This window comes from Buteo buteo, chromosome 2 (genome assembly GCF_964188355.1).
Source record: "Buteo buteo chromosome 2, bButBut1.hap1.1, whole genome shotgun sequence".
Lineage (NCBI taxonomy): Eukaryota > Metazoa > Chordata > Aves > Accipitriformes > Accipitridae > Buteo > Buteo buteo.
In genome coordinates this window covers 23184014-23201315 of record NC_134172.1, presented here as the reverse complement: position 1 = coordinate 23201315, position 17302 = coordinate 23184014, and the positions used below count along the sequence as shown (strand labels likewise).

At 40.1% G+C, this 17302-nt stretch overlaps 1 protein-coding gene across 1 annotated transcript in view; it reads right to left on the bottom strand.

Moving 5' to 3' along the window:
* ST8SIA6 (ST8 alpha-N-acetyl-neuraminide alpha-2,8-sialyltransferase 6) overlaps positions 1–17302 on the bottom strand; it is a 47785-nt gene that overhangs the window by 13439 nt on the left and 17044 nt on the right. The window contains exons 5-7 of the mRNA XM_075048240.1: positions 6512–6656; positions 4106–4218; positions 2749–2841 (exon numbers count right to left, since the gene is read on the bottom strand). Of these exons, the coding sequence (XP_074904341.1) occupies positions 2749–2841; positions 4106–4218; positions 6512–6656 (351 nt within the window). The remainder of the gene's footprint in view (positions 1–2748; positions 2842–4105; positions 4219–6511; positions 6657–17302) is intronic.

Genomic DNA, 17302 nt, shown 5'->3' with positions numbered 1-17302 from the left:
CTTCATAGGATTGAACTGGCAACATGGGAGCTACTGAATTCACTGCTAATGAGACCAGGACCTGTTTACAGAATTGATCGATTCAAGAAATTTCAAAGGAGAATGCAAAAAAAAATTCCTATTTATACTTTCTCTGCTTAAAAATACATGCACTATGGTATGTACTGCATGCGTTCGTGAAATGTGTTTCTTACATCAATAGGTATACAATAACCTCTCTTCAAAATCTGGGTGTCTGCTCTGTGTGGAAATACAAGTATGCATGCGGGCAGTCTTGGAGTGTTAAAGATTAGTGTGTGCTCAAGTTTTGCAGGGTCTTAGTTGCTTTTGATATGCTTTTAAAATAGATGAAAATATAGGCATGTCTATTTATCTCCTTCGACTACAAAGGGAACACATGGAGATCTGTAAAGACTTAGAGATCTAACTTCACAAATGAAAAGGATTTATCTTCATATGCTTTGGTTCTCCAACAGCCAGGAAAGACACTTAGTTCTCACCATTGGATAATTCCATGCTCCCAAATATTGAAAAGTGAACTTCCAGAGTTATCCAGGAAGTGATACAAGACACAAGAGGGTCACTCAACTTGTTTCCTCTATAGATCTGAGTTGTCTGAATCACCTGAACATATGGTGCTCACACTCCCTTTGGGATTCAAAACACTGAATCCTCTTTTGTAGGTAGTTGTCTATCTGAGCAGTGTATTTTCACCTTTTAAAGGCTACCAGAGCCCACTTTTCACAAATGGCTCCAGCAGAAACTGGAAAACTTGGTTTTATTTCTCTTCACAACTTGAGTAGGTTCAAACCCTCTTCTCATGCAGCACTTCAAGACAGAGGACAGCAGCCACCGCCATTTCCATTCAAAACCCTCACGGAGAAGTTATCAGTTACTTCTTGCACAACTGAACTCATGCAAGGAGTGATACACCCCTTCTCAGCCTGAAGGGGTTTAAGCTTACAGCTTCTGCTACCCAGAAAAGTACTATTACCACCAGACTCTGAAACAAAATGAATGAGAGAGACTCAGCCCCTCCTATTGACCCTGGGCCCCTGTGCAGGCAAAGAGTCACACAGCCAAAAAAAACAAGAAATGCCTGAGTCTATGTCTAGGAAGCGTGGCTGAAGTGTGAACTTCTGGCCTCTACTCCAAGAATCTTCTCTTTTTCTACTCAGTGTAAAGTATATAAAGAGCCTTCAGGACAGAATTCAGATCTTCTTCTTCCTCAGCTGGAAACCTGAACAACTCAACCTCGTCTTGTTTTCCTTTCCAGCTCTGCCACCGTAAGGTGCAGTGTAGCCCAGCTCCATTAGGAAACATAAGAACTGTGCTTCTTTCTTCCAAGAGAGTTCACCTACATTATACACCCTGACTGACACAGTTCAAAAGCTGATTAACCTTAACAATAACAACATTGGACTAACCCAGTACCCAAACACAGAATTAGAAATTAAAGTGAATAAAGTCAGAATAAAGTCTTCTGAGAGAAGAAACAAACTTAGTTCTGCTAAATGGTGCCAAATTGCTTCCTGCTACTCCTTCAAAAGCATTTACAGTGTCCTCTGAATATTTAAAGAATTAATTTTTTTAATTCCTAAAGTCTTCTCATAATCTCATTTTGTCCTCACACAGGTTTAGCTCCTATTTCCTTCAGTGTAAATCCTATTAACCCTAGTGTGGTTTAATTTGGCTAAAAAATGAGTGCAGCTGTGGCAGAACACTTTGATCAAGCCCAGACAAATTGTGCATCAGGTCACTAGTCACCAATAATGCTGAGTCACCAGACAGTTTTCCTTCCTCATATTCTTGTGCAACCCCACTAACATCAATGAGCTAAATCTATTTTTGGGAAAGCAATAATTCATCTTCATTTAAGTCAAAAAGGGCTGGGTAAGCATCGAGGTAGTTAGTACTCACTGCAAAAAATCAAGTTCTATCCTTGAATCAATGACAAATGGCTGTTAGTCATTTCTATGCTCACTGTACTTTTACTTCTTCCTTTAAAGGAAAAACAACAAAAAAAAGCTTTGCCTGGTGTTGTCTATTTGACAAATACAGATATGACAGACAATAAGATACAGTAAGATCAGTAAGCAGTAAATAACATACCACAGCAGTCCTTTTCATAGATAAGCTGCAGTTTCAGCCTGCTGAAGATGTCAGATTAGTCAGCCTGGCCTTATTTGATTTTCTTTTCATCAAGCAGGTGAAAAAAAAAACTTTGCTGAGAAAAAAGTGTGTGAGCAGCTTTCGTATGGTTTGAGAAAATGGATTACAGAAATTGGGCCTCCATTCAGGAAATAGCCTTCATCAGAACAGCCTCTAAGCACATTACCTAAGAACATGTGCTTACAGTCCTACTGATAGAGTTGGACACACATTTCCAAGCTTTCCTGACTTATGATTACAATTCCTTTCCTATGCTGGGATCATGAGGGTCATGGGGGGAAAAGAAGAGGCTCGGGCTTGCAACCTTCAATTTTACTCTGTCATAAATTGTGGCCTGGTGCCAACCAAGGCACTTGCTAATCTGGGTATTGCTGACTCCTTTCTGCTACAAAAAAGGCCAGGTTTAACAGATTTCTGTTTAGGCTGGTACATATTTTACATGGGAACTAGGGCTTAATGAAGTAATCTGCATGCACTGCTCTCTGTGCTGGTATCCCAATGGATTTCCAACAAAATCTAAATCATGTCAAACTATTATACAATATAGCACAAAAACAGATTTGCAGTAGTACTTACTTCTGAGCTATGATACTCGGATTAACAGTCACAAGGTTTGTTTTATTGCCAACATCTTTGCTAATGCTTCCCGTGGTTGGAGGGAGGTTACACCTGTAATTGAGAAACATTTACTTAAACAGATGCGCACCAGAAATGCTTTACAGTTATTATTTGCGAATTCCTCTCCTGTGCAATGACACTTTCACGTCAGCTCCCAGGGATATCTAAGCACTTTACAAATATTAAATAAGGCTTACAGCACTTCTAGTAAGAATATTTAATCTACTGTACAGATGGTTAAAATAGGGCACAGAGAGCTCATTTTCATAAACCGTCTCACAAATCAGGAGCAAAGTTAAAATCCCCAGAGGAGGTATGAATACCCTATGTTAGCCACTAGGAAATATTGCTCCTCCTGCTTAAACAATGCATTTCTTCTGAAAGCCTTCTATTATGTCTTCTAACAACAATGGCACAACTTGCCCAATTACGGAAACGGTTGTTTCTGGTAAAGAAAGGTAAAGAAAGCATTTTTTAAAACTCAGTCACTTAGTAAATTTAGCATCTCAGTATGTAGATTTCCCATTTTTATTAAGATATCTAACTGGAAAGACTTTGTTTTGTTTTGTTTTGCTTTGTTTTTAATTTGAAAAGCCCAAATATTAGTCAAAAGTAGGAACGCAAACAAAATCCAGCAGACTGTGTGATTGGACATCACTGAGAGAAGAACCTTCACTCTGTTACTCTGCTCCCTTGCAGGAACTATAAAGTGTGAGACATGTACTCAGAGAGTAGGCCAAATTACACTCTGAGTATGCCTGGTTTTCTCAACAATCTGTAGAGGGAGCTGAAAAAAAATACTTAAATTAGATGCCTAATTTTTTAGATGGCTAACAGAAAACAGAAGGTGAGACAAATATCGGGGCAGTTAAATTACTGCATTAGTGAGCCAACCTAAGGCTAAGTAAAACCTTTGTTAAACCAGAGGTAAAGGTAAACATGTGACATTTAATACCAGCCTTTCTTATTTCAATTTCAGGGTTCTCTTTATTCTCTCCTCCTGATTAAAAAAAAAAAGAAAAGAAAAGAAAAAAAAAGTTCCCTCTCCTAAAGGATGTTAAATGAATAGAAATTTCAGGTTCTCAGATAATCATGTTTCACATCACTGGCAAGGTATCTTTGCAATCATAGATCATACATGTATCTATATAGTCCTCTGTACTTAGGAAGTAGCGTTCTGAAATCTACAAAGCAGAAAGAGTATCCTTAGAGAGGCAGAAATAAAGAATTGTCAAGATCCTTCCTCATTGCTACAAACTGGCATTGGCATGCTTCCAAGCCTGCCAAGTTTTCGGTAAGGTGAAGCAGCTCTTACCTAAACACAAAGTCAGAATGATCGATTTCAGCTCCACAACTGGAATTTTTCAGAATGCCTCCATTTCCAACCACAGCACAGGTCTTGAAGGGATAGACTGAAAGAGGAGAGGACTGCAAACAAATAAAAAGATGCAGCCAATGCCTTATAAATCTTTTGATTGTTTCTTCACATCTTTAGTCATTTGTCCTTGCAGGTTTAATCCAGTAAATCCCAGTGAAAGCATTCACCATTTAGCAGACAGCGTTGCCAGGCCTGGACAGCCAAAAGCCAAAAATAGGCACCAACAGACTGAGAGCTGCTACTTCTGTCATTAGTACTTTGAGGGAATAACACTGGATTGTTAAAACTGGACAAACATCTTTTAAATACACTTAACACAAAAATTACCTAGTAGTGGACTGAATCCTTGGCAAGCTAAGGAACTAACTTGTACTGAAGATAATTTAAATTTACCCAGTTTCCTTTGCACTGTAACAGACTGGGGGTTGTCACATACTCATTGACTTTGTCAGCTAATAGAAGGTAACTTTGGAAATGCTCATTACTTTGTCATCGCACAATTACATTTGATGTAAAATAATGAAATTAGGGGAACCTGAAGATATTGTAAAGGATAATCAAGTGCCCTGGCTTAACTCACGGTGAATGTGACGGCTCACTGAAGAGGTTACTGTTTCTGGCTGTTCACCCTCTGTACTCCTCTTCTTGTTAGAGGTTGCTGCCTTGCAGTGGCAAAGCTGAATGGGTGCTAAGTGCATCCACTTGTGAACCAGCACAGATCACAGCCTATCAAATTAATGTAAATTGTTGGCTATTTCAGTTGACATTAATATAGTTGGCTGTAATCCCATGGTCTCAGAAACATCTCATACATCTCATTCACCCTCTCCTGCTGTGGGAGCACTGACATTCAACAGAGCCCAACAGCTGGGCTACTTTGACTGCAGAAACTGAACCCACTGGTAAAACTGAGTTGAAACTTGCTTACACAAAGCATTATCCTTCCTCCTTCTCTCATCAGCTTGCCCAAAGAGAAGCAGGAAGGGACCCTGTTATGAACAAGGCAAAAAGCGTGGGGAAAGTGGCAGACATCACGTTGCCTGGCAATACATTACAAAACAACATGTTCAAATATTTTGTTCAATTCTAAAGAGACAGTAGGAGAACACAAAAGCCAGACAACTCTGGCTAGCTTAGCAAGTATATGTGCACATAAAATATACTACTTTTTGCTTTCATTCGCTTTAAATTTGGAACCACTGTAACCTCTATTGCAATGAAGTTTTTAGTGATTCACAGCAGCATTAGAAAGGACAAGACTCATGGTGGCTGGGATCTCACAAATCAAGAATGCCAGAGATGGGCAAGAGGGCTCCCATGTGCTCTTATTTTCGAGAAATTGAGTACACCTCTGTGCCCCTCTTTGTCTGGTCTCCAGAGCTTCTATGTCTATTTTAAGTCCTGAGCTACAAAATCTGATTCCTTTGCTCAATCTGTGTTTCTGGCTGTAAAGGCCCCACCCCAGTGGGCAACAAAACTGGTGAAAGGGCTGGAAAGAATGCCCTGTGAGGGGTGCATACGGACTTCAGGCTTGTCTAGTTTGGAGAAAAGGAGGCTGAGGAGCAGCCTCATTACTCTCTACAGCTTCCTGAGGAGGGGAAGTGGAGAGGGAGGTGCTGATCCCTTCTTGCTGGTATCCAGTGATAGGATGCATGGGAATGGTTCAAAGCTGCACCAAGGGAGGTTTAGACTGGACATTAGGAAGCATTTCTTTACTGACAGGGTGGTCAAACACTGGAACAGGCTTCCTAGAGAGGTGGTCGATGCCCCAAGCCTGTCAGTGTTTAAGAGGCATTTGGACAATCCCTTTAATAACATGCTTTAACTTGGTCAGCTCTGAATTGGTCAGTCAGTTGGACTAGATGATAACTGTAGGTCCCTTCCAACTGAAATATTCTATTCCATTCTATTCCTACTCCATTCTATATCAGGTTTACCACCACAATAGCTTTCATAAGTTATATGCCCAAGCCTGCACCAGAAATGGCATGGGAATACGAAGGAACATGAAATGCTGTTCAGACTGAAATGCCTCTGAAAATGAGAATGGGAAAAGCAAGGCAAACGTTCTCAGAGTATTCACTCCTGAATTCAGCTGGCTGTGAAGCCAGGCTGCAACTTGTGTTCTGTAGCAACTCTACCTACAAACTGATCTATGATACCCTGTCCATGCCTCCACCACTGCAGAGGAAGGCTAAAAAAAAGGTCTTACAAGGTGGATGAAGAAGTGCATACAGGGGGTGAAGGGTTTCTTCCAGAGGAATCAAACAAAGCAGCTCTATGACTAACCCAAAATATATATGATACTGCAATTATAATAACAGGTAATGATACGGTTCTTACCACAGGCAGCATCTTAAAAATGTCCTCTGTAATGAGGATGGTCTTTTTACTGTCCACTTCGTAACTCATGTTACTTCCCAGTGGGCTGTTGTTTTGAGAAGCAATAAAATTGTGAACTGCATCACAGCAGGAAGCTAATTCTGACCTGCAAAAAACCCAAACAAAACCTGCTCAAAGACAGGCAAATAAGTAGAAAAGCAGTGGTAGAGAACTAGATGAATGAAAACCAGTTTTAATTAACTAAGCAACAAAAGGCTATATGAACCCTCTATAATGTCATTTCCCTTGACTTGCTTTGCAGAGCAAGTCCATTTTCACAGCAAATGTTCAGAAACTAATCAGACCGAGAACTCCTTTTCTTATCCTGTTTTTTTATCTTGGTCTCCCTTTTCCATCCAGAAAGTTGTAATCAGTCTTCTCCTTATTATTAATTGCTAAGATTATTATAGAAACACTGAGACACTTCAGTCCCCAAAGAATTAATAATGTGATTTCAATCAATGTAGAATGCATGATTGTAAGAAACTAGAAGGCTGAAGAAAGAAAGAACCAAGGAGGTGAAAGGAATGGTGATGGGAAGTACTGGCTATAGTACTTAGTGAACAGCTAGATGATTACAAGCCAATTAATTAATAACTCATTTCTGCAACTGTTCAGCACAGTCTTCCTGTGCACAGTATCACAGATGTTAAATAAATTACATCACAACTTGCAAATAAAGATGATGGGTGTCTTTGTGGTAGAGACAGATAGCCTAGCTGCTCCCCAAAACACCTAGCAGAAGACCTTAAATAGATAAGAGTGCAAGGGATTCACTCAAACTTTATGTAGGAGTTAAGGCTATTGCCCACCGTACAATTGCTGTTACCTCCAAACTTCTAAAAATATTATGTGTGCAAACACCCTATATTATTAACAGTGAAATGCAATGAAATGCCTCATCAGACCATTTAAAATCAGACCTGAAACGCTGTAATTCATTTTGCTTTAGGGAACAATGTTCTCTCTGCTGCCACTGGATCCCATTTTCAGACTGTAAGGCTGAAATATTCATGGCCAGACATTATCTATCAATCGTTAGGACATAGCTATCTGATTAGGTGAGACACTAAGAGAACTACTAACCATTTAGAGAAGAAAATTCATTGATAACAGAATTGCCTGGAATTTTGAAGAAGATAACACAGCAGGGAAAAGATAGTAATTCCTGTTCTAACGCTGCAGGGAAATTGTGAAGAAAAAAAGTATTTACAGTTAAAGCCAGAGGAATAGAAAAGGTTTTTTTCATACTTTTTCAGTGAAAGAGGTAAATCAAACCATTGGAACTAGTTAAAACAATACAGGCCAAATTCTGGCTGAAAGTAAGCTGACTTTAATAGGGTAAGACACATGTAAGAGAAGTTGCTTCGACTTTATCAACAGTGTACACAGAGCAAATATTCTAATAATAATATAATTTTACTCTGATGGAGATGAGGCAGTCTAGCACATGGAATAACCCAAGGATTATGTTTCCTGGAAGACAGGGAAGAAAACAAACACTTCTCTTGAAATAATGGTCAAAAAGCAGGGGTGGGGAGGTTGGGCAGGTTGGTTTGATTCATACATAAAATACCAAAGGAAAGAGTACCATTTCAATTGTCAGATGGCTTACTGGTATATATTAACCTGTTTTGAATACTGAGCTCTGAAACTCCTCAAAGACAAAGCTTCCAAATGTGTGAGGAACACTGCGAATGACTGAGTGCTGTGATGGCACAGATCTGAAATAATCTTACTAGGAGAGTTACCAGGAAATATTAACGGGAAATATTACTCCTGAGGGAGGAAACAGTCAGGTTCAGATTTCCACAAGCCATATTCAGCTCCACTCCCTGAACACAGTGATTCCCACTGCCTTGCTTGAAGCCTTGAGGGGCGGTGGGGGGGTCTGTGATCAATGAAAATCTCTAGGTACAAGGGTGGGGATGGAACTGAGACTATGCTCTTGTGGGTCAGGAGGTGCACATGTGGTAAAAACAATTGCTCTGAGCATATAGTGTCCTATTTCAAACATATGGAAGAATACAAATGGAGCAATGAGGCAGGAGACTCAGATGTTTTAAGTCTGGGAACACTGGATGTTACTGAACCACTCTTTACTAGAGTCCACTTGCTTTTCTTTCTTGTACGCTTTTTCCTATAACCAGCTCTTTCTAACCTTAATACGGACTGCAGTCATAAGAGGATTCAGATACAACGTCAGGCCCTGAGGGCACCACCAAGCCTCATTACCCCTGCCCAGCCCCCCAGGGCCACCTCCGTCCTGCCCATAGCCCAGGACCCCACCTCAGCCCCACAGAGCCATCAGCCCCTGCCCCAGCAACACTGCAGCAGGGCCGGTCTCCAGCTGTGCCTATCCCATCCCCAGGGAGGTGCCCGCTGCCCGGGACTAGGGCTGCCCCACTCCTGGCTGGGGCCTGCTCTGCTGGCCAGGTTATTGCGCTTGGACCTCGCTCCCTGTCCCTTAGGGAGCAGCAGTCCCTCACTGCTCCCTGCCAACCACATGGAGATAAGGAATCACAAAACCCGTAATTTTGATTTCCTTGAATTTTTTCTTAAAGTGCAGTGAAGCAGGCCTAAACGTTATGCCTGTCAACCACAGGATGTTCAGAGGAGAAGGAACAATGTCAGAATAGTCTTGCCCAGCTTTAATAAAACAGCTGGTTTGTGTGTGATGGCTACCAGCACCTGAAAAAGCAAACTGATGATAGATAACATTCATTAATACAGGTGATGTAAAAAGCATTTTTGCTTTTTGTTACTCATTCCACAAGAATGAGTGCTTTAATAAAAGCAGAAACAGTCTGGAAGAAAAACAGGTATCAGAATTAATAAGAAAGTAATAGTTTAAATTAATATTATGGATCCACTGAGGAAGTAGAACAGAGCCAGGCTAGTTCAGAAACGCAGTGAGAACAAGAGAATACATATTGATTAATGAAATATATTCTTACATTACCTAAGAGCATATGTGCTAAAAATTTGGAGGTAACAATAGAAACCTCTTACTTAGATCAAATCATGACACAGAATCCCACTGTGCCCAAGCATCCATGTACAGAGCTCCAGCAGGAATGCACGTAACCTGCAGACAGCAATACCCACTGGCAAGATATTTAGTGATTTGTTCATATAGGATTTTATACAAGCTTTAACACATGGTACCTCTACAACTGACAGCAAACAATAAGGAAGGGGTAAAGACTGGGCAGTTCAATTGTCATCATAGTATTAATGTCATATGTGGTCTCTGTCATGAGGTAATGACACTCTAAAGAGCATGTACTTCATGAGATTAAGACAGGTACCGTACAAGACAATTCTTTTAACAAGTGCTATATGTAAGGTGTTGCAAAGTCAAGACAACATTTTAACTCGTGTATCATGCCACCTGGAGAGAGAGAAATTGTTTAAACCCACCTTACAAAAGTTCCTAACTAGGTGGTGGGATAAGAGACAAGGGTCAGAATCTTAACAGCACCAAACAGTACTACCTTAAAGCCAAACTCTGCATTTTCTTTGGAAGGGTAGAAAGTGAACCACATTGTCTGTTCTGACCAGGAGAAAATGCTGAGATATGGGGACAGCTCTTGGAAGATGGGATGTTGCTCTACAGGCTGAGTATCCACCTCAGATACACGTAAGAACATGGATGTAGCTTACAGTAAGAAGGTTTAAGTTCCACTTGTTAACAGAGCTGCTAGACTTGGGGGTTGCCCTAGAACAAAATGTTTTTATGATCCAGTCACAGCATTAGAAGTCCAGAGTGAAGGAACCTGGAGTCAAAGTACCCAAGTTTTGTAGGGCTCTAGATTTGGAAAGTACCTCCTCTGGAGTACAGGTTGTTACTGCCAGTTTCTTATTTGGAGGAAGCCCTCTCCCCAACATTTCTCCTGCAAGCAGCTGGAAGCAGAGTGAGACCTAAGAGCTATTTTTAAATCCTGAGGCATAACATCAACCAGAGATATTTCTTATGCCAAGATAAGCAGAAAGGGAGTTGATTGCATTATCTGGAAATTTCACTTGTAACAAGTAAGGAACAAAATCAGTACCTTGAAAAAGACTACACCATTAGGACTGGTAATACATACCTCATAAAACTGAATAAGTACAGTCATGATAGTCTTAATCAATAACCTAACCTGTATGGTGTGCTGCATTTGTCTAATATGAACAAAACTTCACAGACAACACAGAGTCATTGTTGCACCGGAGAACATTTTTTGTTGCTCAGCAGACACTGTTGCTGAATTTTGTCCTTCGTGGACCAAGGATGCTGAGCCCATTTTTGTATTGAGGTCAGCTGGGATGGAATTCTGAGCCCAGATGGCATCCAGATAATTTCTTCAGGTTTGTGGCTGCTGAGAACTTAAGAAAATCTTGGTTTCTGAAGCAAGTTATCAAAGTATTGAGACAAGCCAAAGGAATAATGGTGTTTCCAACTTCTATGCAGTTAGTCCCCACTGAACTGTGGGCAGTAATAGAGGACTACTGCCTTGCTTGTACATGTTTCCAAACTGCATCTGCATAATGCAAACACTTAACATGGATAGTACACTATATTTCGTGAAAGTCAGTAAGTACCTGCAGGATCTATGTAAACTGATGTAGTCTTTTTGCAGCTCCTGTATTAGCTCTGTAGCCAAGAAGCTCAGCCTGAACTATTGTATCCCTTCTAGCAGCAAAATTAATTAGCTCAGCTTGGTTCTGCACTAATATGAATATATGCATTTTAGCTGGTTCAGCACTTGCATACAGGCTGCACGTGCCTGCTGACAAGACACAGTGTGCACACATCCTGAAAAGACTGCAAATGTCTCAACATCTTCATTCTAACAACTCCATTTCAACCAGCAATAAGAACTAAAGCAGTCAACAGTTAGTCAAGGGCAAGCAGAGTTTCTCAGCTGGTCCAAAAGCTGGCACTTATCCTGTGTGGAATGGGAAGAATCTATAATAAGGATGAAATTTGTCCTTATGCAAAGAGCTTCTGCAGAGTTTAAAAACTCCCCACTCCTCCAAACTACTGATACAAGCACCAAGAAGGCTTTTCATTCATCCTCCTGCAGTAAGTAGGATGGTTCTTATTCAGAACACTTTCCTTCATTACAAATGCTTAACTCAAGTAAATTTTATTTAAATGTTATATTTGAAAATATTTTATTCAGATATATGTCTGGTGTGAAAAGCACTTGCTTCTGCCCCAAAACTTTACACAGCCTCATACTTTGGAACACAGGAAAGAGAGTACACCACTGGAATTGTCTGCTCCAGCCTAGAGCTGGACCACTGTGGTTAACTGGACCACACAGTTAACTGTGACCCTCAAGGGGTTGCAGTACCCCCAGGGGGACATGAGCCTGCAGAATCTGACAAAACTGTGTGAACTTAATAGGATTTCTTTTGTGTAGACTACACTTCAGTGTGATGCCAGTGCCTGTAGAACTGGGGCCAGAGGGCATTCTTCATTGCCGAGGACAGTGAAATATTTCACTGTCATTATACATTGGACTAAATTGAGGTGGAAGGAGGGGAAAAGTGGATGGGGATGGACACTGCAGAAGTATCAAAATATGTGAAACATTGTTCTAAATAGTAGATACTCAACTGTCTTCTAAGGCCACAGTGGGAAGGGTGAGGAAAATCATCTTAATTTGCACTAAAGAATGCTTAAGTTCAGTACGAGGAAGCACTGAAAGAGGTTGCCTAGGCAAGGTGCAGAATTTCAACAATTGGAGATTTTTAGTAGATAACGGGCAAAACTTCTTCAGTAACAGTCTAAGTCCATTTGATTCTAAGTCACCTTTTACAAACATCTGTACAAGTGAATGTTTGTTTGCAGAACGAATATCATACCAGTCCTGTTATAAAGCACTTGCACATTATCCACACCAGCAACGCTGACACAGACATATCTCTTTGTGGATCTTCAGTTACCCAACACACATAAACACCACATAAAAGAGATAGCCAAAGACAAAGTAAGACTAGCAAATATCTAAAGCTGTTACTCGTGTAAGCCTGATGCTAAGTGTATTTCACAGCACAGTTTGTAATATCATTTGAATAAAGGGCACAGTATTCCAAGTAACAAAAGTCTGTGGACTACTAATAACCAGAAAGTCTATGCCTGTCTAATAGCTTGTTTTAATAGTTCACCTAGCTTGGGTATTTGTAATCATTAGTTCATGTGAGCTACTGTATTGTACATGTGAAGACAACAAAGACTTTGAGGTTTCATATTGAAGAGACTGTCATGACAGTAGAGAAGAACCCACAAAAAAATCGACTATATAAGAGCAAAATTTCAAGGGTGCAACTACAAAGAGTGAGACTACCTTTTATCTATGTCCACTGCTGTAATATTTTATAATGACCAAGCAATTATCTTATTGTACTGCACTGGGGGCTCTAGACAATGATATGGGTTTCTCCAGGCTCTTGTCAATCCCAGTCAATAGCATCAAAGTGCAATGAGGCATATTATGACATATTCCAATCTTTTAGAAAAGAGTGGTTAAATCTGATATCTGAAACAGAACATGTTGAAGGGGAATGCTACACTGACCGCCCTTGAACTGTCTATAAATGAAGTAACATCATAAATTCTAACACTATGAAAGCCAACAGGGTTGAATCTGAAATCAAGGCTGAATATGTAAAAAGTGTAATAAAATTTTCAAACCAAAGACTATTTAAAGAGTCTGCCATGAAGACATAATTAACTCAGTCTGATCCAAAATTAGGTTCCCCTTGTAGGAATCCTCCAACCTTTAGGAAACTGTATAGTCTGTAGAGCAATTAAAAGATTCAACCATTTCTCCAAATTGTCACCAATTACCATCTCTCCACCCTGCCTTTTCCTCTTCTGAAATAGAAATGTCTCTGAATATATACTACTGATTTTACATACGATCTATTAAACCTATGCAGCAAATGTACTCTGAAATCACACTGTAATCTCAGAGTTCTGCATATTTTCTTGTATACGAGAATGGAAGATTTCAGTGAGTACAGTGGAATTATTGATCTGTTTAGTGTTAGGAAAGCTATTGATTATGTGGCAGTGTGAGCTTACGTAAGCATAAATTGACCTTGCAGGGTATTTTATTTGTGTTTCAACTGTGGTTCATTGCAGCACATAGATGTGTTAAACAATACCGTTATATATGTTAGAGTGTAGCACACTACAAATTAATCTCTTCAAGAAGGAGTGTGATTTTATAATCTGCAGGAATGTTTAACACACACTTTTCAGAAGAGATATTAAAATGGGAAAAGGGTAATAGCGGTCGAGTGGAATAAAAAGCAGGAGGGGAAATTACAGGACTAGGAAAATGGGTTGATCTTTTAACTATTCTTTTCAAGACCCAGGGTTCTTTTTTATAAAGTAGGAATGTTTTCTTTAAAAAAATGTTTAAAATATTTTGGTAGGGTGGAGCAGTGTGCCAGCTAAACTGCAGTGTAACGTTAGGGGGTTTAAAACTGTATTTTACGGCTAGGAATTTCCTTCTCCTTTCATCATCAGATGCAAATAAGATTTTTCAGGAATGGTATTTCCATGGGTAGGGGGCCCAGTATCTACAGCTCACATAGGGCTATTCCAGTGTGATACCACTCCTGAAGAACTGTTGCATTGCTTTGCCAGGCTCCAAGCTCAGCGAGATAGCCCAGAAATACAATGCCCAGAGGCTTCTCTGAAACACAGCATCTGCTCAGCCTTTCTCCATATCATCCCCCCCCTGCCCTCCCCAGTCATTTTGAGGGCTATTTTAGCTATTTGTTAGCTTCCAGCAAAAACAGGAGTTGCAACTATTTGGAAAACCTGCAGATTATTTGCCATCATGGGTATATAGCCCAAATGAGAATAAATCAAGCTTAAAAGTCTGTAGAGCAAAGAGATGTGGAGGTGTAAAAAACAATTACAGCTTGCACCCAATTGGGCTCTGTAATTTGTTGCACTAATGAAACATTTCTTTTAAGTGGAAAACCTTTGAAGAATACTAATATAATAATTAATATTCAGGTTACCTAGGGAACCTGAGACTCTACTGACTGTAGCTAGAAGAGCCTTTGCTGAGGAAGCTACCCAGCACAGCTTTTTTCCGGAGCTTTAAGAATGATGCTTCCAGGCAGCTGCAAGATTATTTCCCCTCCCTTTCCAGGTTTCTACCAATCCTCTCTTATAACCAAGAAATCTGAGGACTTGCTTTGTCTAAAACAAGTTAGAGCTGATGCAAATCTGAAAAGTGAAGGTGGGCTTAGAAACAAAGGGAGAATGTGGAGATGCTAGATGATTGTAGAGCCATAAAGAACAAGAGAAATAAAAAAAAAGAACAAGAGAAGCACAGCTGAATTTCATAAAGGAAAGGTCTGAAGGAAAAAAACTTAATAGTTTACTATATGTCAGTAGCAGTAAACACTGGAGAAGACTTTCCCTAAATCACTGTTAGTAGGATGTCGTTTACACCACTTCTGGTATAGGTACATCCCCTTTGCTAGCTTCTGTTGTGAAGATAGATAAAACCTCTTTAGCAATGGCTGATAAACACTACTGTGGGGCACAACAAACCTTATCTAGATTGCAAGAGTAATGAACCAAGTGCTTGCACTTGCTCCTCTAAGGGCAGCCTGAATCTCACAGAGCTGATGTCAGCATTACAGGTACTGAAATAAGTGAAGGGCCAGGAGACCGGTTCCCCAACAGAGGCTGGACAAAAATCTGCCAGAGAAGAGTGACTGTAGATATGGGAGGTATTAAAGAGAACATCATGGCTTGTACTTGCCTCATGATTCTTCTTGATTTTGAGAAACGCATGCGTAAACATCACGTAGCTGTCAACAACCTCTGACCACTGCCAGACAGCAATCTAGCCAAGTGCATGGGAGCCTGCAGAGCAGCTTTAGAGGAAGCCATCTGGAAAAGGAAAAGGGCAGTTCTCCGACAACAAATGGACACAGTTTTCACAGCTGGATGGCAAAGCTGAGCTAGGTAGTAGAGGGCCAGCCTGGAATCCTGCATTCTGCTTTTTGTACAATGGGTTGGCAAAAATACTGTGGTTTGTGCCATGCATGGCTGTCAGCTGTAATCCTTTTGCCAAATACAAAGACAAGTATTTCTTTCCTGCATTGCACTTCTAATTCATATTCTTTTATTTGGACTGGATCTGCTGGGAGTGCAGCTTACAAAGAGAATTGATGTGTACTCATTGGCACACAGTGCTGTCTTCTAGGAACATAAGAGTTACTGGCTCAGATCACATATTCCTTTACTCCACTACCAGTATAACGGTAGCCAACCGCAAAAGTTGCAGAGGAAAACATAAGAAAGCTTCTCTGAAAAATTCACTACCCCATGGGAAGCTACTTTTGAACCTTATTAATTAGGGGTTAGTTTATGCCCTGAAGCATAAGACATTAAATCCCTTATAAATATGCATGCCTGTTCTTCAGAACTTCAGGATAATAAAGAGATGTTATACAATTGACACCACACCTGAAAAGCATGTTAAGTGTTCACCCCATTTAACAGATGGGCAAACAGGGAAAGAAGTCAAGCAGCTTCTCTGCAGTCTAGTCAGCAGGCAGACTTCTGGTGGCACTGGCAGGTGAATAATACGACACAGGCAGCTTCAAGCTCTCGTCCTGAAGGTGGCTAGCTGTATTACCCAATTCCTGCTGCACAGCCCATCTGAGATTAATTTCCTCTTCTACAAAATGGGTGTGTTTATCTACCTACTTAATGAGATTTTTAGAACTGAATAATATTTGTATTACACAATTATTATGCATTACTGACACTAGGCAAAGTTAGAAAAAGGAAGAGATGTACTGCCAAGGGATTATTAATTCATTTATTTCACTGCATTTCTAGAAGCATTGTTCCTCATAGAGCTCTGTCAATGCATCATTTCTCAGCTAGAGTGTCCTTGCAAAGCTAGTTCCAAGCTCTTGTGCTTAAGTCTGATAAATAAGTTTGGGACTGTTGTAAGCATGGACTGTATACAGATTTAGTCAGTAAATTTTACACTGAGTTTGTTTTTCCCTTCTTTTAATCTTTTTTTTTTTTAAAGCCTCTATTGACCAACTGCTAAGAGCCTTGAAAGTCTCCAGTATGGTCTGGGAGCAAGGACAACTGTAAAATTTTAATATCATATTTCCATAGAACAACAGAGAGAAGAGGAGTTGGAGAGAATGGAAAAAGAAAGAAAAGACTTATGCAAAAGCACACAAATTTTGTAAAATAATCATCTGCAATGCCCTAAACCAAAGTACCAGTCCTTGGTCATATCAATAGAATTTTTAGATGATATCAAAACAGATCAGATTTCATAGGGACAGAAGAATACACAGTACTGTCATCAGAATTGCAGCATGGGTTGTGTACATATGAACTAGCTAATACTCTAGCTAGTTTGGATATTAAAAAGCAATGAAACCATAACAGTGCAGCCCTTGAATGTCGATTAAGTAACAAGAGTTTATCCAGCCTGTGCTGAACCATGGCTTTCAAAGGATTTTTTTCACTTGGTATTTGAGCTAAGTTAAAGCTAGTAAGTTCACCTCAATGTACATACAGTCCACATTTTCTAGGTGGCTTAGTGCACCCCACAGTTTCCACTTTTGAATATTTCCAGTCTGATCATTGGTTGTATAACAAACCTCAGCTACTTATGATCCACACTCCTTGCTGGAAGGCAAAGACAGCAAGAGGAACAGTAGGAATCTTGTACTTAAAGTCCAACAGTC